Below are 18,796 nucleotides of genomic sequence, written 5' to 3'. Positions count from 1 at the left end.
AGCCTGCGGCGGCAGATGCCACCATGACGTTGCACCAGCCTGAGGCGCGCCGTGCGTTCTCCCGGGGAAGTTGTCCCTGGATCACGGGACCCTGGCAGTGGCGGGCTGCACAGGCTCCCGGGAGGGGAGGTGTGGAGAGTGACCTGTCCTCGCACACAGGCTTCTTGGTGGTGCTAGCAGCAGCCTTAGTGTCGCATGCCTGTCTCTGGGGTCTGCACTGATAGCCGCGGCTCGTGCCCGTTTCTGGAGCTCCTTTAAGCCGCGCGCTTAATCCCCTCTCCTCGCACACCAGGAAACAAAGAAGAAAGAAAAAGTCTCTTGTCTCTTCGGCAGCTCCGCGCCCTTCTCTGGAGCTCCTTTAAGCGGCGCGCTTAATCCCCTCTCCTCGCGCCTCAGGAAGCAAAGAGGGAAGAAAAAAGGTCTCTTGCCTCTTCGGCAGCTCCAGACTTCTCCCGGACTCCCTCCCGGCTAGCAGTGGTGCACTCCAAAGTCTCATAGCCTTCTATGTCTGAAGTTTTGCCTCTTGCTGCCACTCTTTGCTCATGAGCTGTATCTCAGGTTGGACACCAGGGCCGACTGCGGGATGTTGGAGGTGTAAAAGAGCTTGGGGTAGCTGCTGTACTGCCCTTGGTACTGGGCCAACTTAATGGGCAGATCCACACGAAATCCCTAAAAGGACAAATCCATCTGCTTCTGTCTCTGGTACCAAGGGCTTTTTAGATTCCGGAGGCTTTCTGAAGAAGTGAAACACTGCTGCTTCCTCTGTTACCTGAGGCTCGCGCCACAGTCCTCCGCCGCACCAGCACAGGAGCCCGCCACCCTGCTTCCGGGGTTAAGTCGCGGTGGGGAGTCTTTAGGGATTTTTAAGTAAAATATTTTATAGGTACCCTATCACTTTTCTAAAATCTAAAAAATTTTGATTCCAAAACACAACTAGCCCTAGGTTTTCAAACAAAGGATTGTGAAGCAGTATGTCCCCAAACTGTTACTGATGTGGTGATTCTACCAAACCCCAAATGGCTCCAATGAGTATTTTTGCCCCAAAGTATGTCATGAGGATGAATCTCCGGGAAAAGAGAAAAGAGGCATGTTAGAACAGCTGTAGGAATAAAGAGGCTGCACAAAAAACTGCCACAGGAATGATTTGGTAAGTGATGTAGCTGTAAATCTGTATAATTACCAGAAGCTATCCATCCATAAACACAGCACACGGCACTGCTGCTAATAGTTGTCTGCATAAAAATGAAAATTCCTACTCTTTTGAGACTTTTAGGTATAGGATATTCTCTTCGTTTTTATCTTTTTTTATTGACATACAACATTAGTTTCAGGTGTACAACACAATGATTTGACATTTGTGTACGGATATAATTTAGTAGTTCTCAACCTGTTTAAACATTAGACTATCCCAGGGAGGGAGCTTTCTAAAAATGACCGATGCATGGGTCTCACTTTCAGACATTTTGATTTACTTGGTCTAGAAAGGAGCCTTGACAACAGTGTTTTAAAAAAACTCCCTACATGACTCTAACGGGCAGCCAGAGCTTTAAAAAGTCCCAGTACCCAGGCTGTACCCCAGACCAGACACAATCTTTGGGTGAAGCCCAGACACAAGTATTTTTTTTTAAAGATGCTCAGGTGATGCCAATGTATACACAAAGGAGATGGGTGGCGACCCACTGAGTTTCTTGGTTTAAGGCTTAAGTGTGTCAACTGTTCTTTTAAAAATTCTTCCTGAACCAAGTCATTTCTAGATAATCACTGTAGCAGGGTCACCAACAAAGAAAATAAAGCTTTCTCCACTCTGATAGTGGCTTATTCATGGAATCTCTCCTCAATTTTTCTATGAATGCAAAAGGGGAAGGGGAAGAAAGGTATGGAAATCACATGAGAAATATTTCAAAGTACTTTAGCACAATAATTCATACTATGTTAAACCCCTTTAGTATGTACATCAAAGTGAAGAACAAAACTGAAAAGTAGAATTCAGTTTGGTTGAGGCTATATGTAAAGGAGAGCACAACTTAGAAGGTACATAATAGGAACTCATAGCATTTTCCAGTGAATTCTAGGACAGCAAATGAAATAATAATTGCAATAATTTTCCAGTGACTCTTTAACTGGTCAAGATGCCAATGTAAATCAGATTCCTAGACAAATTTCAAAGAAAGCTAGAAAATACATTAAAAATATTAAATTCAAGATAATTTCTGCTCAGAAACAAACTAAAACATATAGTAAGGTGCATATTTTTTAGACATAAGATATATCTCTTTTCCTTTACCTAAAAATAAAGTTTTTTCATGCATTCTAATGGTCACATGAAAAAGACATTTACTTTTTTTTCATCACTAACCCTGAGGAAGGAAGAACAAACGTGGAGTAGGCCTCGCAGCTCACCAGGAACCAAACTCCACACTTTTTACAATAACAAACGGCAAGTAATGGGAGAAGTCCAGGATACTACACTTATTCAGGCTTCCACACACATCGGTTTAAATACTTAAAACAGATACAACATTTGGATAATTGGCATGGTGACATTTCTCTGCCACAACTGAGCCATTTAAAAATTTTATCACTTTTAGTCCCTTTCCTGATTTAAACAAACAAAACAAAATTTATATCTACCATGCAGGAACTTTCAGTTCAATATATAGGGACATTATAGTTTCATTGCTCAAGTTCCATTCAGCAGAAGAAAAATATGCATAAATTCTATGAGCCTTGTCTTTCAACAAAAAGATATTAGTTGTTACAATGGAGTTAGAGAGAGGAAAAATGTGGCGTTCCATTGTAATGAAATAGAGGAGAAGCTGGCATTTCTGCTTTGTCATTACAATTACTCTTCTTGGGATGAAACTTGGAATTGCAAATTTAGCTGAATTTACCGAAGTTTTAAATTTTGTAAATGAAATAAAATTCACTGTCTGGGCCAAAAACCCCAAGCAGCTGCTGTTGGGAGCAAGAGGGCGACAAGGACAGAAGAAAACAGATTCACGGCATTGTTATCAAGAATGGGTTTCCCTGCTATGTACTTCACCTCATTCGCTGGGCTGCTGACCACCATGCCAGTGCTTTCATCCAAACCTGGAATGAAAAAGCAGCAAGTGAGGTGGAAAATCCAAATGACTTGAAAAAAAAAATTAGCTTTCTCCTCCAAAGGAGATAATCCTTCAAAGATTCTCAGCCATTCGTAAAATGACTTTAGAGGATAATGTATATGGTGAGTGATACGGAACTCATGATTACAAAAGGTGTCTTTGAATAAATGGGTTTCAATACACCTCAATACTGCTCTCTCAACAATGCTAGAGTTCTTTCCAAAGTAGAAGGGAGAAACTGAAAAGCAGAGATGGCATGAAACTGGCAGACAGGGCTTGCCTTCCCAGTGGCTCCCCCCTAAGACCAACCTGTGAGACTCCTGAGAATAGGAGCCTCTACAATGGATACCCAGGAGTAGCAAGGTGCTTACACAAAGATGAATCTAATCTGCTCCCCAGCCCACATTTTTTCCCCCAACCCACTCAATATGATCAGAAACTTCCCAGTTAGAGCCCAGTTTAGAATAAAACCTAGGCTCTTTAAAAAAACGTGTAATGGGGATGTGTGTGTGTGTGTGTGCATATATGGTTACTAACCCTTTAGTATAAATTAAAATCAGATTGCTTCCTCCTCAGCATCCAGATAAGACTAATGAAACTGAGAGAACAAATGTTCTGGTGGTGGAAAGGGGAGTGGAAGGACAAGTCGATTATCTTGGGACATAAAGAGAACTGGGAGCACTGTATTCAGGGAACCATTCTCCAGATGTCTAGCCTCTTCACTGTATGAATCAAAGGAGAAAACGTGGTTGGTTAGAGGGTGGAGCAAATACACACCTAACAGAACATGTCAGTACACTGACATGACAGGAGAGCCTTAGATGCAAAGCACAGAAAATTCTGGAGAAAACTGACTCTCCCATATATCTTGAGTGGGACTAAAAACTCAGTGGGGAGGATAGCAAACATGATGTCACAGTAGAAAAGTACATCATATGTGTATAGTCAGATTATTAGAATAATTATTTCTCAAATGGACTTGGAAAATAAATGGAAGGAGGGGCATTATAATGATCTGACTCCAAACTTCTGCTTCAGTGGGATTAGGTAAAGTCCCATAAGCAAAAGCATCTGTCTCCTGCACTATCCTATCTTCCCTGCATAGCTTCTACTCATTGCTCTGTAGGAGTAATTCTCTTTCAATCAATTTAACACAAAGGAATGAGAAATTCAAAATGGTAGAGGAGACTTTGCTCTTTCATTCTGGGTCCCCCAACAACCTGTGTCTTGGCAATTGTTTTTATTATCACATCTCTTTTTTTCCCTTTTCCATATTTCTTCCCCATTTCTTTCTTTTTTTAAAGGTTTATTTATTTATTTATTTTTGGCTGCGTAGGGACTTAGTTGCAGCACACGGGCTCTTCGTTGTGGTGCGCGGGCTTCTCTCTAGCTGTGGAGTGCGGGTTTTCTCTTCTGTAGTTGTGGCGTGCAGGCTCCAGGGCGCTAGGGCTCTGTAGTTTGTGGCACGCAGGCTCTCGAGTTGAGGCGTGCGAGCTCAGTAGTCATGGCACGTGGGCTTAGTTGCCCCGCGGCACGTGGGATCTTAGTTCCCTGACCAGGGATTGAACCTGCATCCCCTGCACTGTAAGGCGGATTCTTTACCACTGGACCACCAGGGAAGTCCCCCCCTTTTTTTTAAGGACACATTTATTCAGTGTCATGATCAGACTACTGCATTTAACAATCAACAGCATGGGTGATAAAAACAACCCTACATTAAAAATCCTTTTGTTGTAATGCTCTACACTTTCCACAGAAAAGAAACTAAAATAACTTGTTATACAATCAGTCAAAAATACAGTCCTCGAATTTTTTGCCCATAAACATGAGTGTAGTCTAAAACATATCTTCTTTGTAGCAGCTAGGCCCTGACACCACTGTGCATGGCTGAGTTCCCATTTCTTTAATACACCAGTAAGTTACAACAATAAGGTAATGTTCTTACCACTAAATTGCATGGTAGCTCCTAAATACGAATCCACAATTGATCCTAGTAATCCAGCCAGACCCCCAAATGCAATAATTGGCCACTGAGGAGCAGAAACGTCTAAGTCATTAACAAAAACCAACTGCGTGAGGAAGTATGCAATGCCCACAAAGGTCCCACCAAGGAGACTGGAGGCAAGGCCCACCATCGTAACTCCTCCGTTGGTCCCTAAAGAAGAACATGGATAAAATCATCTGGTTAACAATCAGCAAACACATAAAGTCAAAAAAAGCAAAACATTTTGGTACCTATCTAATCAAGACTAATTTAAAGAAAAGGTTCACTTTGATGCAATCCAAAGACCATCCTACTTAGAAAACAGGCTTTTCTCCTCAGTAACTCCTGACATTCTAAGCAGTGATGTGGAATAGTTTAGTAGAGGTAGACTGCCCGGTTTCAATCTTAGTCCTGTCATTTCCAAGTCTGGTTACTGTGGTGAAGTTACCTAACTTCTCCATGCCTTAGTTTACTCATTTGTAAGATGTAAACAATAAAAGGACCAATTCACATGATTATTAAGAATAAACAGTAATCCATGGAGAGCAGTTAGAACACCGCTTTGCACATAGTAGGTACTCAAATATGTTAACTGTTATGATGATGACGATGATGATGAAGGGGAAAAGAAGAAGGAAAATGAGAGGAAGGAGGAGGAGACAATGATAAAGTACTAGTAGCAGTACTAGTAGTAGTAGTTGATAATGATAATGGGGAATGAGATATACATTGAAGCACTAACCACATAACAGGCCCCCAAGAAATACTGTATCACTTCCTTCCTTTTCCTTTCCCACTGATAAGCCTGTGGGCCAATCTCTATGTTTCTATATTGTTTATCTAGGAATTACTAACACTTCCCGCAAATATTATTTATTAACACCAATTTAATATCCTATAGCGATTTTCCAATTAAGGAGACAAATTGAAATTCTTAAAAGGCTTTTAAATAAGAAACACAATAAATCAAGAGGCTTTTTGTTCATTTTTGTTTTTTAAAGAAACTTAAATAAAGACTCACCTACTGGAACTTTCTCCCAGGTTGTTATCAGCCTCGGTGGGCTTTTACTCAGAACAGTGCCAACTTCTGAAGCCCATGTGTCTCCAGCAGAGCAGGCCAGTGCAGCCAAGAGAGACAAACACATCCAAGAAGCAGTGTGCTGCTTGGAAAAATCTATTGGGATTTCCCCAGGGCCATTTTCTATCATGTATAGCAGGGCCAGCTCTGTGGGCACAGCTCCATTACAGAATACCTGAATCCAATTCCTCTGCCCACCTAGGAACAAACAAGGGAATGAAAAGGACAAAAAAATGTTTTCTCCTCAGAAGGAAAATCATGCATTTATAGGAACTTAAATTTCAAAACTTAAGAAAAGAAAAATGACTAAAATTTCAAAAATGACTAAAAGTGGGATGGTAACTTTGCCCACATCCTATATTGTTTTAGAATATTTAATGATAGACTTCAGTATTTCTAAAATTCTGTTGTTATTTTCTATTGTGATAAAGTAGTAATAAACTATATCAGGCGACTACTAAAGTAATTCTCATAAAATTTATGTTTCAATAGTCTAAACATGTTGATTAAAAGCTTATAATATGTTAAGACGAAATAAAGGTTACTATTTTAAGTAACATTAAACATAATTCATTCTACCTTCCTTGTATTCTGAATCTAGACGTTTCTTTGTTTCTCCCTTCCATTTAGTGAGTCTTGAGGAAGAAAGAAAAAACATCAGCAAAGAGGTGAAAAAGCTGAAATTTGCAACGGTTAGGATAAATCCAACCACGAGCCCTGAAAGAAACACATATATACACAAAATTACACTTAATCCGTACATTAATGCTGTGAAAAAAAGAATGATTTTTTTCAGTTATTTTCATATTATAACTGGAAATGTTCATTTCCCATACATTTACATTTTTACCAACTAAGATATTACCAAACAGTATAGGGTCTTTCAAGTTTCTATTTTTTACATTTTCCCCCCATAGCCTGGGATTTTTTTCTACTTTACAAGGAAAATTCAATAAATAGAGCATCCAAGAGTAAATCTGGGAGAGAGAGGTATATAGAAAACAAATTCCAACATGACAGAAGTAAGTCTCTCCTTATTAGTAATTATTTTAAATGTAAATGGGTTAAATGATCCAATCAAAAGACAGAGACTGGCAAAATGGATAAAAATACATGGTCCAACTATATGCTGTCTACAAGAGACTCACTTTAAATCCAAAGACACAAATAGTTTGAAAGTAAAAGGATTGAAAAAGATAATCCATGCAAATAAGTGACCAAAAGAGAGCAGCGGTAGCTATACTAATACCAGACAAAATAGACAAGCTCAATACAGTATTCATGTGACACCATCTCCCTCTCTCCCTCTTTTTTTTTTTTTAGCATTTCTTTTCTTTTGCGCATAACAAAATGCTCGAGGCTCATCTTAGACCTACCTTGCCCCAGCCCTGGAAGCAGCCATTTCTCTGAGGAGCTCTGGTTCATTATAGTGGGGAAAGGAGAGTAGAGGTCAAAATCTAGGCTCATGGTGTGTTCATTGCTACTGGGTATATTTGCTTTTTGTGGACAAAGCAAGTGAATACACACACATACAAATATACACACATGCATATATATATGCATGCTTATATATGGGCACATATACATGTGTATACACATAAACATAAATATTTTGGAAATCACAAGATCACACCAGTAACTCCAATTCCAATCTATCTCCACAGGTTCTCTCTTGCTTTTCCCCATTCCATATTTGTATGCCTTTTTCCTTAGTTAGAACTCTGGCCTGAAACAACAATGACAATTTCACTCATCTGCTCGATCCTCTATTACATCTAAAAAACTGTTTTAGAATTGCTTCACCCATACTACAACAAAAACAAACCTACTAAAAATAGTTTAAGATTTCTTTGTAATTCTCCCCTTCCTGTAACCCCAGACTGAAGGAATAAATAATATAGTTAAATACTGGGTCCATAAGTTACTCTTTTTCTTTTTCTCCCTTCAGTGTACTTATAGTATTCATTTAAAATACAGTTGGGTTCATCTGTTTTAGTTTGCTTTCAGTTTTAGATCCCTCCCCCTTCCCAACTTCACTGATATTCTTAAACATGCTTTTAAAAGTCACACTTATACAAAAAGGTATATTTAGAGAGGTGTCACTTCCTCCCATGTCCCTCTGCCCCTCCCTCTATATTTTGCTCTCTTTCCATTCTTTGTATGTATTCAACAACACTGTTCTCCAGTTTATCATTCCTGTGTTTTTTTTTATGACGATAAGCAGATATATGCATGTTTTCTTATTTTTCCTTCTTCCTTACACAAAAGGTAGCATTCTCTATATGTAATTTTGAACTTTCAAGCACACGTTTGACAATTTTATCTTCCTTCTTTCAGGGAGAGAATGTGCTAGTCTGCCACTGAGTACTCAGATCAGTGGCACCCAAGAGTGGCAACCATGGGGTTCACGGTTGACAAGTTCTGCTCTCTGCAACTCTTAAGATAAACAGATTGAGTTTTGCTATATGAAGATTTTTCATTAAATAACACAATTAGCAAAGTTCTACTAGGTAACAGAATAGATATTAAATAATTATTAAATAAGTTACCATGTATTTAATAAATAAGTATTAAATAAAAGAACAAGGGACCAGGTTCCTATTTCTGTAGCAATAGGAAATTTTCTATTGGTTAGCTCCACCCTGACTGACGGATCCATCCAGAGATACTCAGTTCTTGGCATTTTACTTATGTTTAGTACTTCTTTACTGAGAGTGCAGGAAATCGCTATAATGCTGTATAAAGTAAAATAAAGTGCTTCAGCTCTGGAATTGAACAGTCTCGAGTTAAAATCTTGACTCTTCCACTTCCTTCTGCATGACTAGATGTTACCTAACTTTAAGCCTCAATTTCTCATTGGTGTATTAAGAAGAAGAAGAATTCCTAGCTCACTGGCTTGATGTGAAAAGTTAAATGAGATAATTTTTAGAATATGCTTATTATAAACTCAGCATGTAAGAGGCCTGTAATAAATGTTAACTAATATCATCGGCAATAATGGCAGTTACAGTGGCAAAACCTCAACAAGAACATCATTATTATTTCAATTATGTGTTATTATTATAATAATAAGGATGAATATTATTATGTTACCCAACCTTTAAGTTTTTTCAATTGTTTTTAAATATATTACAAAATTACTACATGGGTATTGCAGGGTAAAGCCGAAACATACAGAAGTCAAGTGCCTCTTTACCTCACCACCGCCACTCCCATCCCTTCTCCATGGACAGTCACTGTTAACAATTTGTTCCACAGTCTTAAGGACACGCAAAGTGAGATGGCCCTAAAAAAACCTACACTGATATGCTACAAAAAGGCATCTACATCCTTTTCACTTCAAACACCTCAAAATATCACATGAAGTGATCAGTGTTCAAGTTGATGACGGGTTCGGAATGAGGAAATAAATTGAAGTTAATGTGCTTTGAAGGAATGATTTCTTTTATGTAGTCTAAAAAATCTCTTAGAACTTTTTGCATCTCCCAGTTATGACAACTTTTAGATTAGTAACTGCTAACTCCGCTTGGTGTCTTTCCCACCTCTTCAACCCACCTCTATCATCTTTAATTGTCCGTGCTAAGGAGTTAATTTGCATAACAATAGGATGCTCCCAAAGACTGTGAAGACTCAAGAATTATGGCTGTCTTCTGAGCTTAAAACAGGTAAATTCTATAACTGGCAGATGCCATCTAGGGAAGTAAAACAACACTGTCTACAAATGTCTTTGATAGTGGGAGTAGAGTTACCCAAAATTCCAACCAAGGGGACCTGGGAATAATATCTGGGAGACAGGAAAGGGAAAGGTAGGACTGGAATTTTATAACTTACTAAACTCAAACGTAATCAATTATATCTTAAGTAATTTGCCTAGAGAAAGACTATGGGAATAAAAAGAAGGCTGGTTAGTCCAAAATATAGACTATGAAGGCCAACAGAACCAGAGGTTGGCAGACTTAAATACTATATAAGGGACAGGACTGTTTGACCTGTGGATTTGCATTACTGACTGTTTCTCAGACTCTGTACTCTGCCAAAGCAACCTTCTCATTACAATCTGACTTCTCAAGTGGTCTGACTGCAAGAATTGGACATGTCTGAACAGTGATGTTTGTATTCCAGTTGGGCCAGTAGTTCTATATTTTATCAGATTAACAAAGTAGCATTCTGGCTCATATATTAGTCTCTTATAACAATGGCAACATAAACCAGTTTTCTTGGCTCCAATCAACTCTGGGTACCTGATAGAATGAGGTTTCTATTTCAAAAGACTGAACGCCAGATCCGAATTATGATAACCAAAGAGGTAAGGCCATCCTTGTGAGACCACACAGAGCACAACCACTGGCCCTTCCTGACAACACCTTATTGGCTGTGCACTTCCATTACACTTACAGCATCTCTTTCTGGGGATTAAATGCCTCAAACCCGTCTTACTTATCATCTGTCTCCTCTGACAGTGGGATTTTTATCTATTTTGTTCATTACTAAGTCTTCAGTGCCCAGAACAATGTCTGGCATACAGGGGATCCTTACTAAATATTTGTTGAATGAATGAATTAAAAAAAAATGGGAAACCATTAAGCCTAAGCGTCTTGGCAAGTGAAATTAAATTTAAACTTGTCAAGCCAAGAGACTGATGACAGACTGTCCACACAGACATGTTCAAAGGAACACACTGAATAACTAGACTAGACAACACTTTCTTGGAGCAAATCACCTGCACAGTGCTTTACAGTTTACAAGTACATTCTCATGTGATCCTCTCCTTATTCTAGAAGCATTCTTTCTCTCAAGGAGACAAGAGCCCTTCACTTCAGTGTCCACCCTAAGCACTGCCTCAACCCCTCCCCTCTTCCTTCAACACTGAGGTATATGTTCCTGTGTCATGGAGGACTCTAAATACCCAGATCCTGAGGAAGTTCTGAAACTCTTCTCAATCCCAAGCACACTAAAGACATGATATGGCAAACCTTAGTAAAATTCCTATGACTGTAATAGTAGTTGTGGAAGGAAAACAATACTAACATTTATAAAATACATGTTATTATTTTATGAGTGCCAGGTCCTGTGCTAAGCATTTTACATGTGTGACTCCTCATGATAAGTCAATGCTATAGATAATATTATTCCCTCTACTTTTATGGGTGGGAAAACTATAACACAAAGTTTAAGTGACTTGCAGTCATACTTCAGGACAGTATTCCCAAGTACTATGATATACCTTGAATCAACATTACAGTTTTTTGTCCTTAAGGAAAAAAAAAAGCTCCAAACAAAAAAGATACCAAAATTCCACAGAATGCAATGATTAGGAAAAGGGTAGTGGTTTTAAAAACAATCTACATATATTTCCTAAGCACTATTATAAGAGCATGTAGCACTATTCAAAAAAGCTTAGGACACAGAAGCATATGATACACTCTGTGTCTTTGGGGAGTTTATTGTATAATACTTTATAGTTTAAAAAGATATGTTGTCCCACACATTATCTTGTTTGAGCCTCACCAATAAGGCCATAAGGACCTATTTCATAGGAGATGAAGAAAGTGAGTCTCTGAGGAGTTACGTGACATGGACAAGTTCACAAAGATAGCAGGTGGCAATGCTACAATTCAAATATATATCTTTTAATTCTTTTTTTTAAAAGTCTTTACTGAATTTGTTATAATATTGCTTCTGTTTTATGTTTTGATTTTTTGGCCACAAGGCATGTGGGATCTTAGCTCCCAGACCAGGGATCCAACACGCTCCCCCTGCACTGGAAGGTGAAGTCTTAACCACTGGAACACCAGGGAAGTCCCTATATCTTCTAATTCTAAATCAAGCCATGTAGGAGAGGAGTAGAGGCCCAAGGGCTAGAAGGCAGAAAAGGAAATGGTAGTAGGAAAGAAAAAAAAGTGGAGATCAGAAAAGTAAGAGGAGAAACAGTATCATATACAGCATGGAAGCCAAAGGAAGACAGTACTTCAAGAAGAACTTGACGCTTCTTCCCACAGGTCAAGAATAATGAAAACCAAGGCAAGGCTACCTGAGAAAGGACATTTTTAGCAAAGCATAACTCTATATTATTATATTCAAGCAGAGATTGCTCAGATTATTTGCTATCTGCTAAAGTGCTAAAAACAGATTTCTCAATTTCTCAACAGAACTTGAACAGTGTATCTCAATTATGAAGAAGGAAAATGAGCATGATTCTGAAGAACTGTGCCTAATAATAACAAGCACCCTATACATGTTGGTTATGTGCTAGGCTCTGAGCTAAAAACTTTATAGTAATTATCTCATTTAATTCTTACTGCAATCCTAAGAATGAAATCAGGGGTGGATCAAGATTTTGTGGGTCCTGACGCTTATAAATTGGGGGCCCTCTTTTTAAAAAAAAGCACAAAAATATCTTTTACCTCTGTAAAATTTACAAAACAAGAAGACCATGACAGCACATTGCTAGGGCTCTTCCTAGAACCTTAAAAGGTACCATTGCAAATGAAATGTCATGAAGTTTAAGCTTTATTACTTTCATGATTTGTCCTTCTCTAGGTTAGATTTTGTTTTTATGCACAGGAAGCATTTATTTTTTGAAATTTTAAAAAATTGAAGTATAGTTGATTTACAATGCTGCATTAATTTCTAGGTTAGATATTAAAAACTCATTTCTCTGAAGAGAAAACTGAGGTAGAGAGGTTACGTGACTTTTCCAAAACTACAACTATTACTCAAACTCATCCTGCCTGATTCTAGTGCTTGTTCTTTTGCCTATCAGGCTATCTTGCCTCCGTGAAGGCCTGCTCTAGTTTATAAAACTTTATGAAACATCTGCTGTATGTGAACACAGAGGGGATAGGGTGTCTCTACAGTGCATTAGGGCTAATGATCATCAGCATTTTGAAGGCTGGGTAGGCAGCTTCAAGACCTGCCAGTTCTAAATAATCCTTATCCTGTAGTGATCTCAGCCTACAGGAAGTATTTGGTGGCGGGCGGGGGGACGGAAATCCTCATGTCTTGGGGCTTATAACACTGGTAGGATATGAAAATCCCAAAGTCAGATCAGATCCCATCAATCCCCTGGTTCGAGGCAGGGGGGAATCTAGTTTGGGATAAAATCTTTACTGTGTCCTGATAAGCCCTGTATTATCTGGCCCTTACCTATTTCTTCAACTTTATCTTACTCTACTTTTCCTTTTCTTCCTATTTTCCAGTCAAATGAGCCTTATTCTCACTCCTGAACAAGCCAGGCTTGAACAGGTCAGGGCCTTTCTACCTGTTGTCAGCGGAACATGCTTCTCTCAGATCTTCTCATTTCTGACTTCTTCAGGTCCCAGTTCAAAACTACCTCTTTAGAAGAAAGGTTAATCCAGACCCTATCCACAGAAGAATGCCCCACATTCCCCAATATACACACTTTATTATCTTTAATTTTTTTCTCATAAACTTTATCGTTATATTAAAAGTTTTATGTATTTTACTTGTTTATTATCTATCTGTACTAAAGAATAAAAGTTCCATGAAGTCTGAAATAAGCTATATCCCCAGTTTCTAGAAGAGTGGCACACAGTAACTGCTCAACAAGTATTTGCTAGAAGAATAAATAAATGGCCTGTCCCCAGCTCAATTCTGAAGAATGAATCAAGAATACTCAGTTGGGACTACTCTGCCTGAGGCTACTAATAGCAATTTCCAAGTGCTATTCTTCTCAATGGCTCCTCTATTTTACCTCGCGGAAAAATGTTCCAATGTTTCTGCTAGAAAAAAATTTAATCCAACTCAGGAGCAGAATAACCAAGGTCCTCAAAAGTCTATCCTACTGGGCTTCCCTGGTGGCGCAGTGGTTGAGAGTCCGCCTGCCGATGCAGGGCACACGGGTTCGTGCCCCGGTCCGGGAAGATCCCACAGGCCGCGGAGCGGCTGGGCCTGTGAGCCATGGCCGCTGAGCCTGCGCGTCCGGAGCCTGTGCTCCGCAACGGGAGGGGCCACGGCAGTGAGAGACCCGCGTACCGCAAAAAAAAAATAAAAAAAGTCTATCCTACTAATCTAGTTGTTATCAATTACAAGGTTCAATTTGTACATCACACTAAAAGGGTATGTTAGTGTCTGAAATTTTGACAGAATAGTAAAGTTGAGTAATGCATAACTTTATCATTGTCTAAAATACGCAACATTGTGATTTACAGGCTCATATATTCAGAATTTAGAAAACATGAGTTTAAATTATATAAGCAAGCATTTATTATATGGTTAAACATTCAAAAGAAAAACATACCTCCTAAAGCCCCAGTATGATTTAGACTTTTCTTTTTAAAGCCATTAGAGACGATCAAAACAGGAACAACAACAGAAAACAGCCAACGCCAAGGAGAAATAGGCTGTAAGTTACCTGAAAAATTATAAAGGTAGAGAATAAATTGTATGAAGCCTACATAGGTTAGCCTTGGCTGCAAGTTTTGATAACTGCATTCTGGATTAGAATACTGTGGTAAGTAGAGAAACTGAGATAAAGCCACCAAAGTAAAATATTCATGTTGAGAATTACATATTTTCAGAGAGACAATCCTAGTGGGGAATGACCAAATAAGTCCTGTCCAAGTTTAGAGAACCATTTACAACTATTTATAATAATGGGTATTTGATAGATATTTGGAGATTTGAAATGAAGCTCTGGTTCTTTATTTTTTTGGAAAGGAGGCATGTATTCATTCTCAAGAACTGTATAGAACAAACACCTTTCTTAACAGGATCCAACTATTCCTCTCTCTACCTTTCACAGAGATTTTTTTAAAAAAGGTAACACTCCCACAGGCTACACACCTCAGGACTCAAAGGTTGTATCCAGCTCACAGATGTTTTGTTCAGCTAGCATAATTTTTTTCAATTTGAATCAATATTTAAAGATTAGGAAATTTTGTATAAAAATCCAGATTCTTCTTTTCTGTTTTAAAAACTGGAAGTTCAGGCCCACGTGGCAGAATTGACTACAGGTGAAGAGAAGCCACCTCCTTTAGACAGGTCATGGCTTTCCCATTTAAAGTCCCCGCCATTCCTGACAGACTCCTAAACACCAAGGCTGAGTGATTATAGTAAAGAAAAGTGTGAACTATTGCTTGTGCTCAGGTTTCTATCAAGAATTGGAAAATGCAAGACAAAGAGGGTGAAATGTTAAAAAAAAATTGGGAAAATCCTATTTCTAGAAGTGTAAGCTGTTCCCATGTGTTTAATATGCAAAGTAAAGCCTTGGACGGCTTCACTTACCTGCATCAGGGGCCTGGCCCCAAGGGGTCACTTCAATTTACAAATCCTGATTTATTCTATGTAGTTCAAGTCATAGTTAATACTGGCATTAAGGAGAATCTTCTCACATACCTCTCCTCCCCGAGCCCTCATCCCCTACTGGGAATCATGAATGAACAGCCCTGAAAGCACGTGTACCCTGGAGAACACGCACTCGATTATTCACATGTTTCTTTGCAAAAGGACTAAGGTCTAAAAAGGTAATCATTTATGATAAAACCATTTATAAGAGTTTACTTTCTCACTGTTTTTCACTTTTCCTTTGAACTGAACAGTATTCTGTTTTTATAAAGGGGTACCAAGGAAGTTTGTACAAAGACATACTTATGCTCTAAGGCAGTTTCAAAATCTTAAAGATTTGAGTTCAGAGTACCTCATATTTATGCAAATTGGCTTCAGCCTTTAAAACAAGTCTGTTCTTTTGCAGGGACCAAACAGCAGACAAATCTTCCAAATCTCCAAATGTAAACATTGTATCATCATTTTACTTTTTTTTACAGGACACATGAAACTGATAAACTACCTTACTAATATTCTTATTAAAAGCATCACTGCAATTGCTTTGCAAAATTATGTTTAACCTCACTTATTTTTCACCAAGCTAGATGTAATAATTACATGAAATATAAGACATATTTTGGAACCGGTATAACTAGTATTATGACAAGCAGCATTTACTAAAAGCTTTAAAACGTTCAAGGCACTGCATATTTCCATGTTAGTAAATGCAAATCAGGCCGTGGAAATTAAGTAAACACAACAGTTTATAACCAGAGGATATGAGTTTTGGCTTTCACAATGGTACTTTCTAAATTTCACCGATTAGATTATAGAAACACAATTTAGAACATTCATACTCACCATAATAGGTGCTTGCAGTCATAGACATAATCCAGAAAGCTAAAGAAATGCAAATGATCAGACTCAATATAACTATATTAGTTATCATCTCTATGTATTTTTTGTATGTATTGTGGTCAAGATCTGTCATGAAAAATAACAGTATTAACACCTGGGGGAGAAAATATCTCGCGTTTCTGAGAAAAATAGTCATTTAAGTTGCCAGCAAAACATTCGTGTAGAGGCGAACATAAATGCCAACATCTTCCACCGTCCGATAAAATAATATAAACCCAAACTATTTCCGGAACCTGGCCTGGTGGGGCGCTGCCGCAGAAACCTGGGCGAGGTTAACGCCTCCCTTGGAGAGCAAACCGCAACCTATCAGACAGCGGCGGCCTCGCAGACCGCGGTCCCTTCACACCTGAACTTCGCAGCAGGGAAGGTGAAAGGGAAGCGGAAACAGCCAATCAGCGGCCCGGGAGGGCGAGTTCCGCCCCCACCGCCCGCCCACGCGCCGACGCTAGGGGTCGACGAAGCAGAGAGGCGAGGCGCGGGGTCGGAATTTGGGGTGTCCCGGCGGCAAGCCCTTAGTGACGGAGTGCGGTCACTCTCGACGGCCGCCCGCGCAGCCCTAGAAGCCGGGTCCAGGGGGCCAAGGCCGAGGACCCTGGAGCTCAGCTCGCTCCTCGCCGCTTGTCAGCTCCCGTGGCTCGCCTCCTGCGCGCCTGCGCCGCAGCCACCCGTGGGCGTCTCCTCGCTCACGTGAGCGTTTAAAGGGCGGCTCCAAGGGCCAGAGGACCAAGCGAGGACTGTCGTTGGCAGGGCCCTGTACGTTTGTAATGCTCCTTAGAGTCTGGACCCTTGGAACACCTATAAAGGTTTTGTGTCTGAGGACATACCCAAACGCTGAAAAGTGAAACCACCACCAAGGCAGTAACAGAATAGAGGAATGAAAGCAAGTGAACTTACACCCAGTATACCATGTCAAGCATCAGATTCTAATGCTTTTTCCTCTGTGAACAGTTCATGGCATACAATATTATGGACTTTTTAGGGGTGGGGGATATATTGGGCTGTAGAAAGGGAATTTTATGACTGAGAAGATCACTTAAAAAGAGCACCTGTAAGGTGCCGGACACTGTTAGACGCTGGAGATGTAACGATAGCTCGACATAGTTCCTGCTATTGAGTTCTCAAGTAATTATTATGTGGAACATTGTGGAAATTGTTCCCGCACCTCTCCTATTTAAAGTCTGTGCACTCAAGTCAATTCACTTAGAAAGCAGAACGGCTTGTCACCTTAAACATCTGAATCTTGTGGCTGATTTCACGTTTTAATTAATTTTTGTTTGCTGGGTTAACAGTAACTAATTGATAATTACATTATATTCTGAACTTTTTCAGTTAATTGCTGACAGTGTAAAAAGAGGAGGCAACTCACTTTCAGACATAGTACCCAAATGTGTTTTAACCCGCTAAAAGTAATTACTTTTTGAAAACTCACACTGTATTATATGCCAAGACTATTTGAAGCCCTTTCCTTTGGTAAGGCATCCGATTAATTACCTGAGAACCAAATTTGTGAAGTAGGACTAAAGAGTAGTGGACTTCTCTTACTATATGCATATGTAGTCTTTATGCAGAAATTATGTGCCCACTTAAGTTTTGTCTGGGTTTGTTCAGCACAGGTAAGTAATTGGATTACCTTAGAAAGCTGACTGGCCAATATTAGTGATACTAGACAATTAGGCATAGTTATTATTAATAAAACCTAATGTTTTTGTGGTTTGCATAGTGACCTTGTTTTTGTCTTTGCTTAGACAAAATTATGAATTGGTATTGCTTTTTTCCCCCCTTCTCTTTAGTACAGTTACAGGGTTATCTTGCCTGATTTTGGTGTTCTATGAGATTTTTATGTCTAATAGGAAACAATGGCCTGTGCAGGCCATCTTCTAACAACAATGAAGGCTAGCTTTGTCTGGCTAGTTCCTGAATGTCACGGATGATTTTCTCTCTCATGAATATGTAGCTAAAATTGCATATTAAATAATAACAGTGTTGGTGACTGACTCTTCAAATGAATATTTCCCTTCCGTTTTTTCCCGGTGTCCAATTATTGCTGTTGTTCTTCATAAAACAAGTTATTCGAGCTAAAGTCTGAAACAATTTGGGGGAATTAATGTAGTTAAAATAGTCTTTAAAGAGAAATAATGATTTTACAATCTGATAATATTTAGAGACTAAATCTGAAAACATTTCAACAGTCTTTTTCTATTTGCTTTAAAAGCCACTTTCTAGCAACAGAGAATTTTATGGTTAAGCATTTTCTAAACTATATTCCTCAAGGTATTAGTAGGTACGCTACCCTCCACCACCCCCTCCCCTCCAAAATACCTCTGATCAAATTTAAGGTTCAGAAATTTTGTTTCCTCATAGGATTGTGAGAGTGCACTAAAGGCTCTGAGAAGTTAAGAAACTTTGAACACTTTTGTTAAATCTTTC

The 18,796-nt window shown here is 39.1% G+C and overlaps 1 protein-coding gene across 3 annotated transcripts in view; it reads right to left on the bottom strand.

The window, feature by feature from the left end:
• Positions 1-17,004, bottom strand: part of TMEM19 (transmembrane protein 19) — a 51,079-nt gene extending 34,075 nt beyond the window's left edge. For 2 of the 3 annotated variants that reach the window (XM_055085214.1, XM_028490398.2), the window contains exons 1-6: positions 16,313-17,004; positions 14,427-14,540; positions 6,746-6,883; positions 6,110-6,364; positions 5,050-5,259; positions 3,044-3,090 (exon numbers count right to left, since the gene is read on the bottom strand). In XM_055085214.1, the coding sequence (XP_054941189.1) occupies positions 3,044-3,090; positions 5,050-5,259; positions 6,110-6,364; positions 6,746-6,883; positions 14,427-14,540; positions 16,313-16,505 (957 nt within the window). In that variant the 5' untranslated portion in view covers positions 16,506-17,004. Of the gene's footprint in view, positions 1-6; positions 1,065-3,043; positions 3,091-5,049; positions 5,260-6,109; positions 6,365-6,745; positions 6,884-14,426; positions 14,541-16,312 lie in introns of those variants that run through there. The other variant, XM_007111570.4, reaches the window with a different exon arrangement.
• Positions 17,005-18,796: the final 1,792 nt, after the last annotated feature.

This window comes from Physeter macrocephalus, chromosome 6, assembly GCF_002837175.3.
Source record: "Physeter macrocephalus isolate SW-GA chromosome 6, ASM283717v5, whole genome shotgun sequence".
In the NCBI taxonomy this organism is placed as follows: Eukaryota; Metazoa; Chordata; class Mammalia; order Artiodactyla; family Physeteridae; genus Physeter; species Physeter macrocephalus.
Note: the sequence above shows the minus strand (reverse complement) of the source record. Positions and strands in the feature narration are given on the sequence as shown.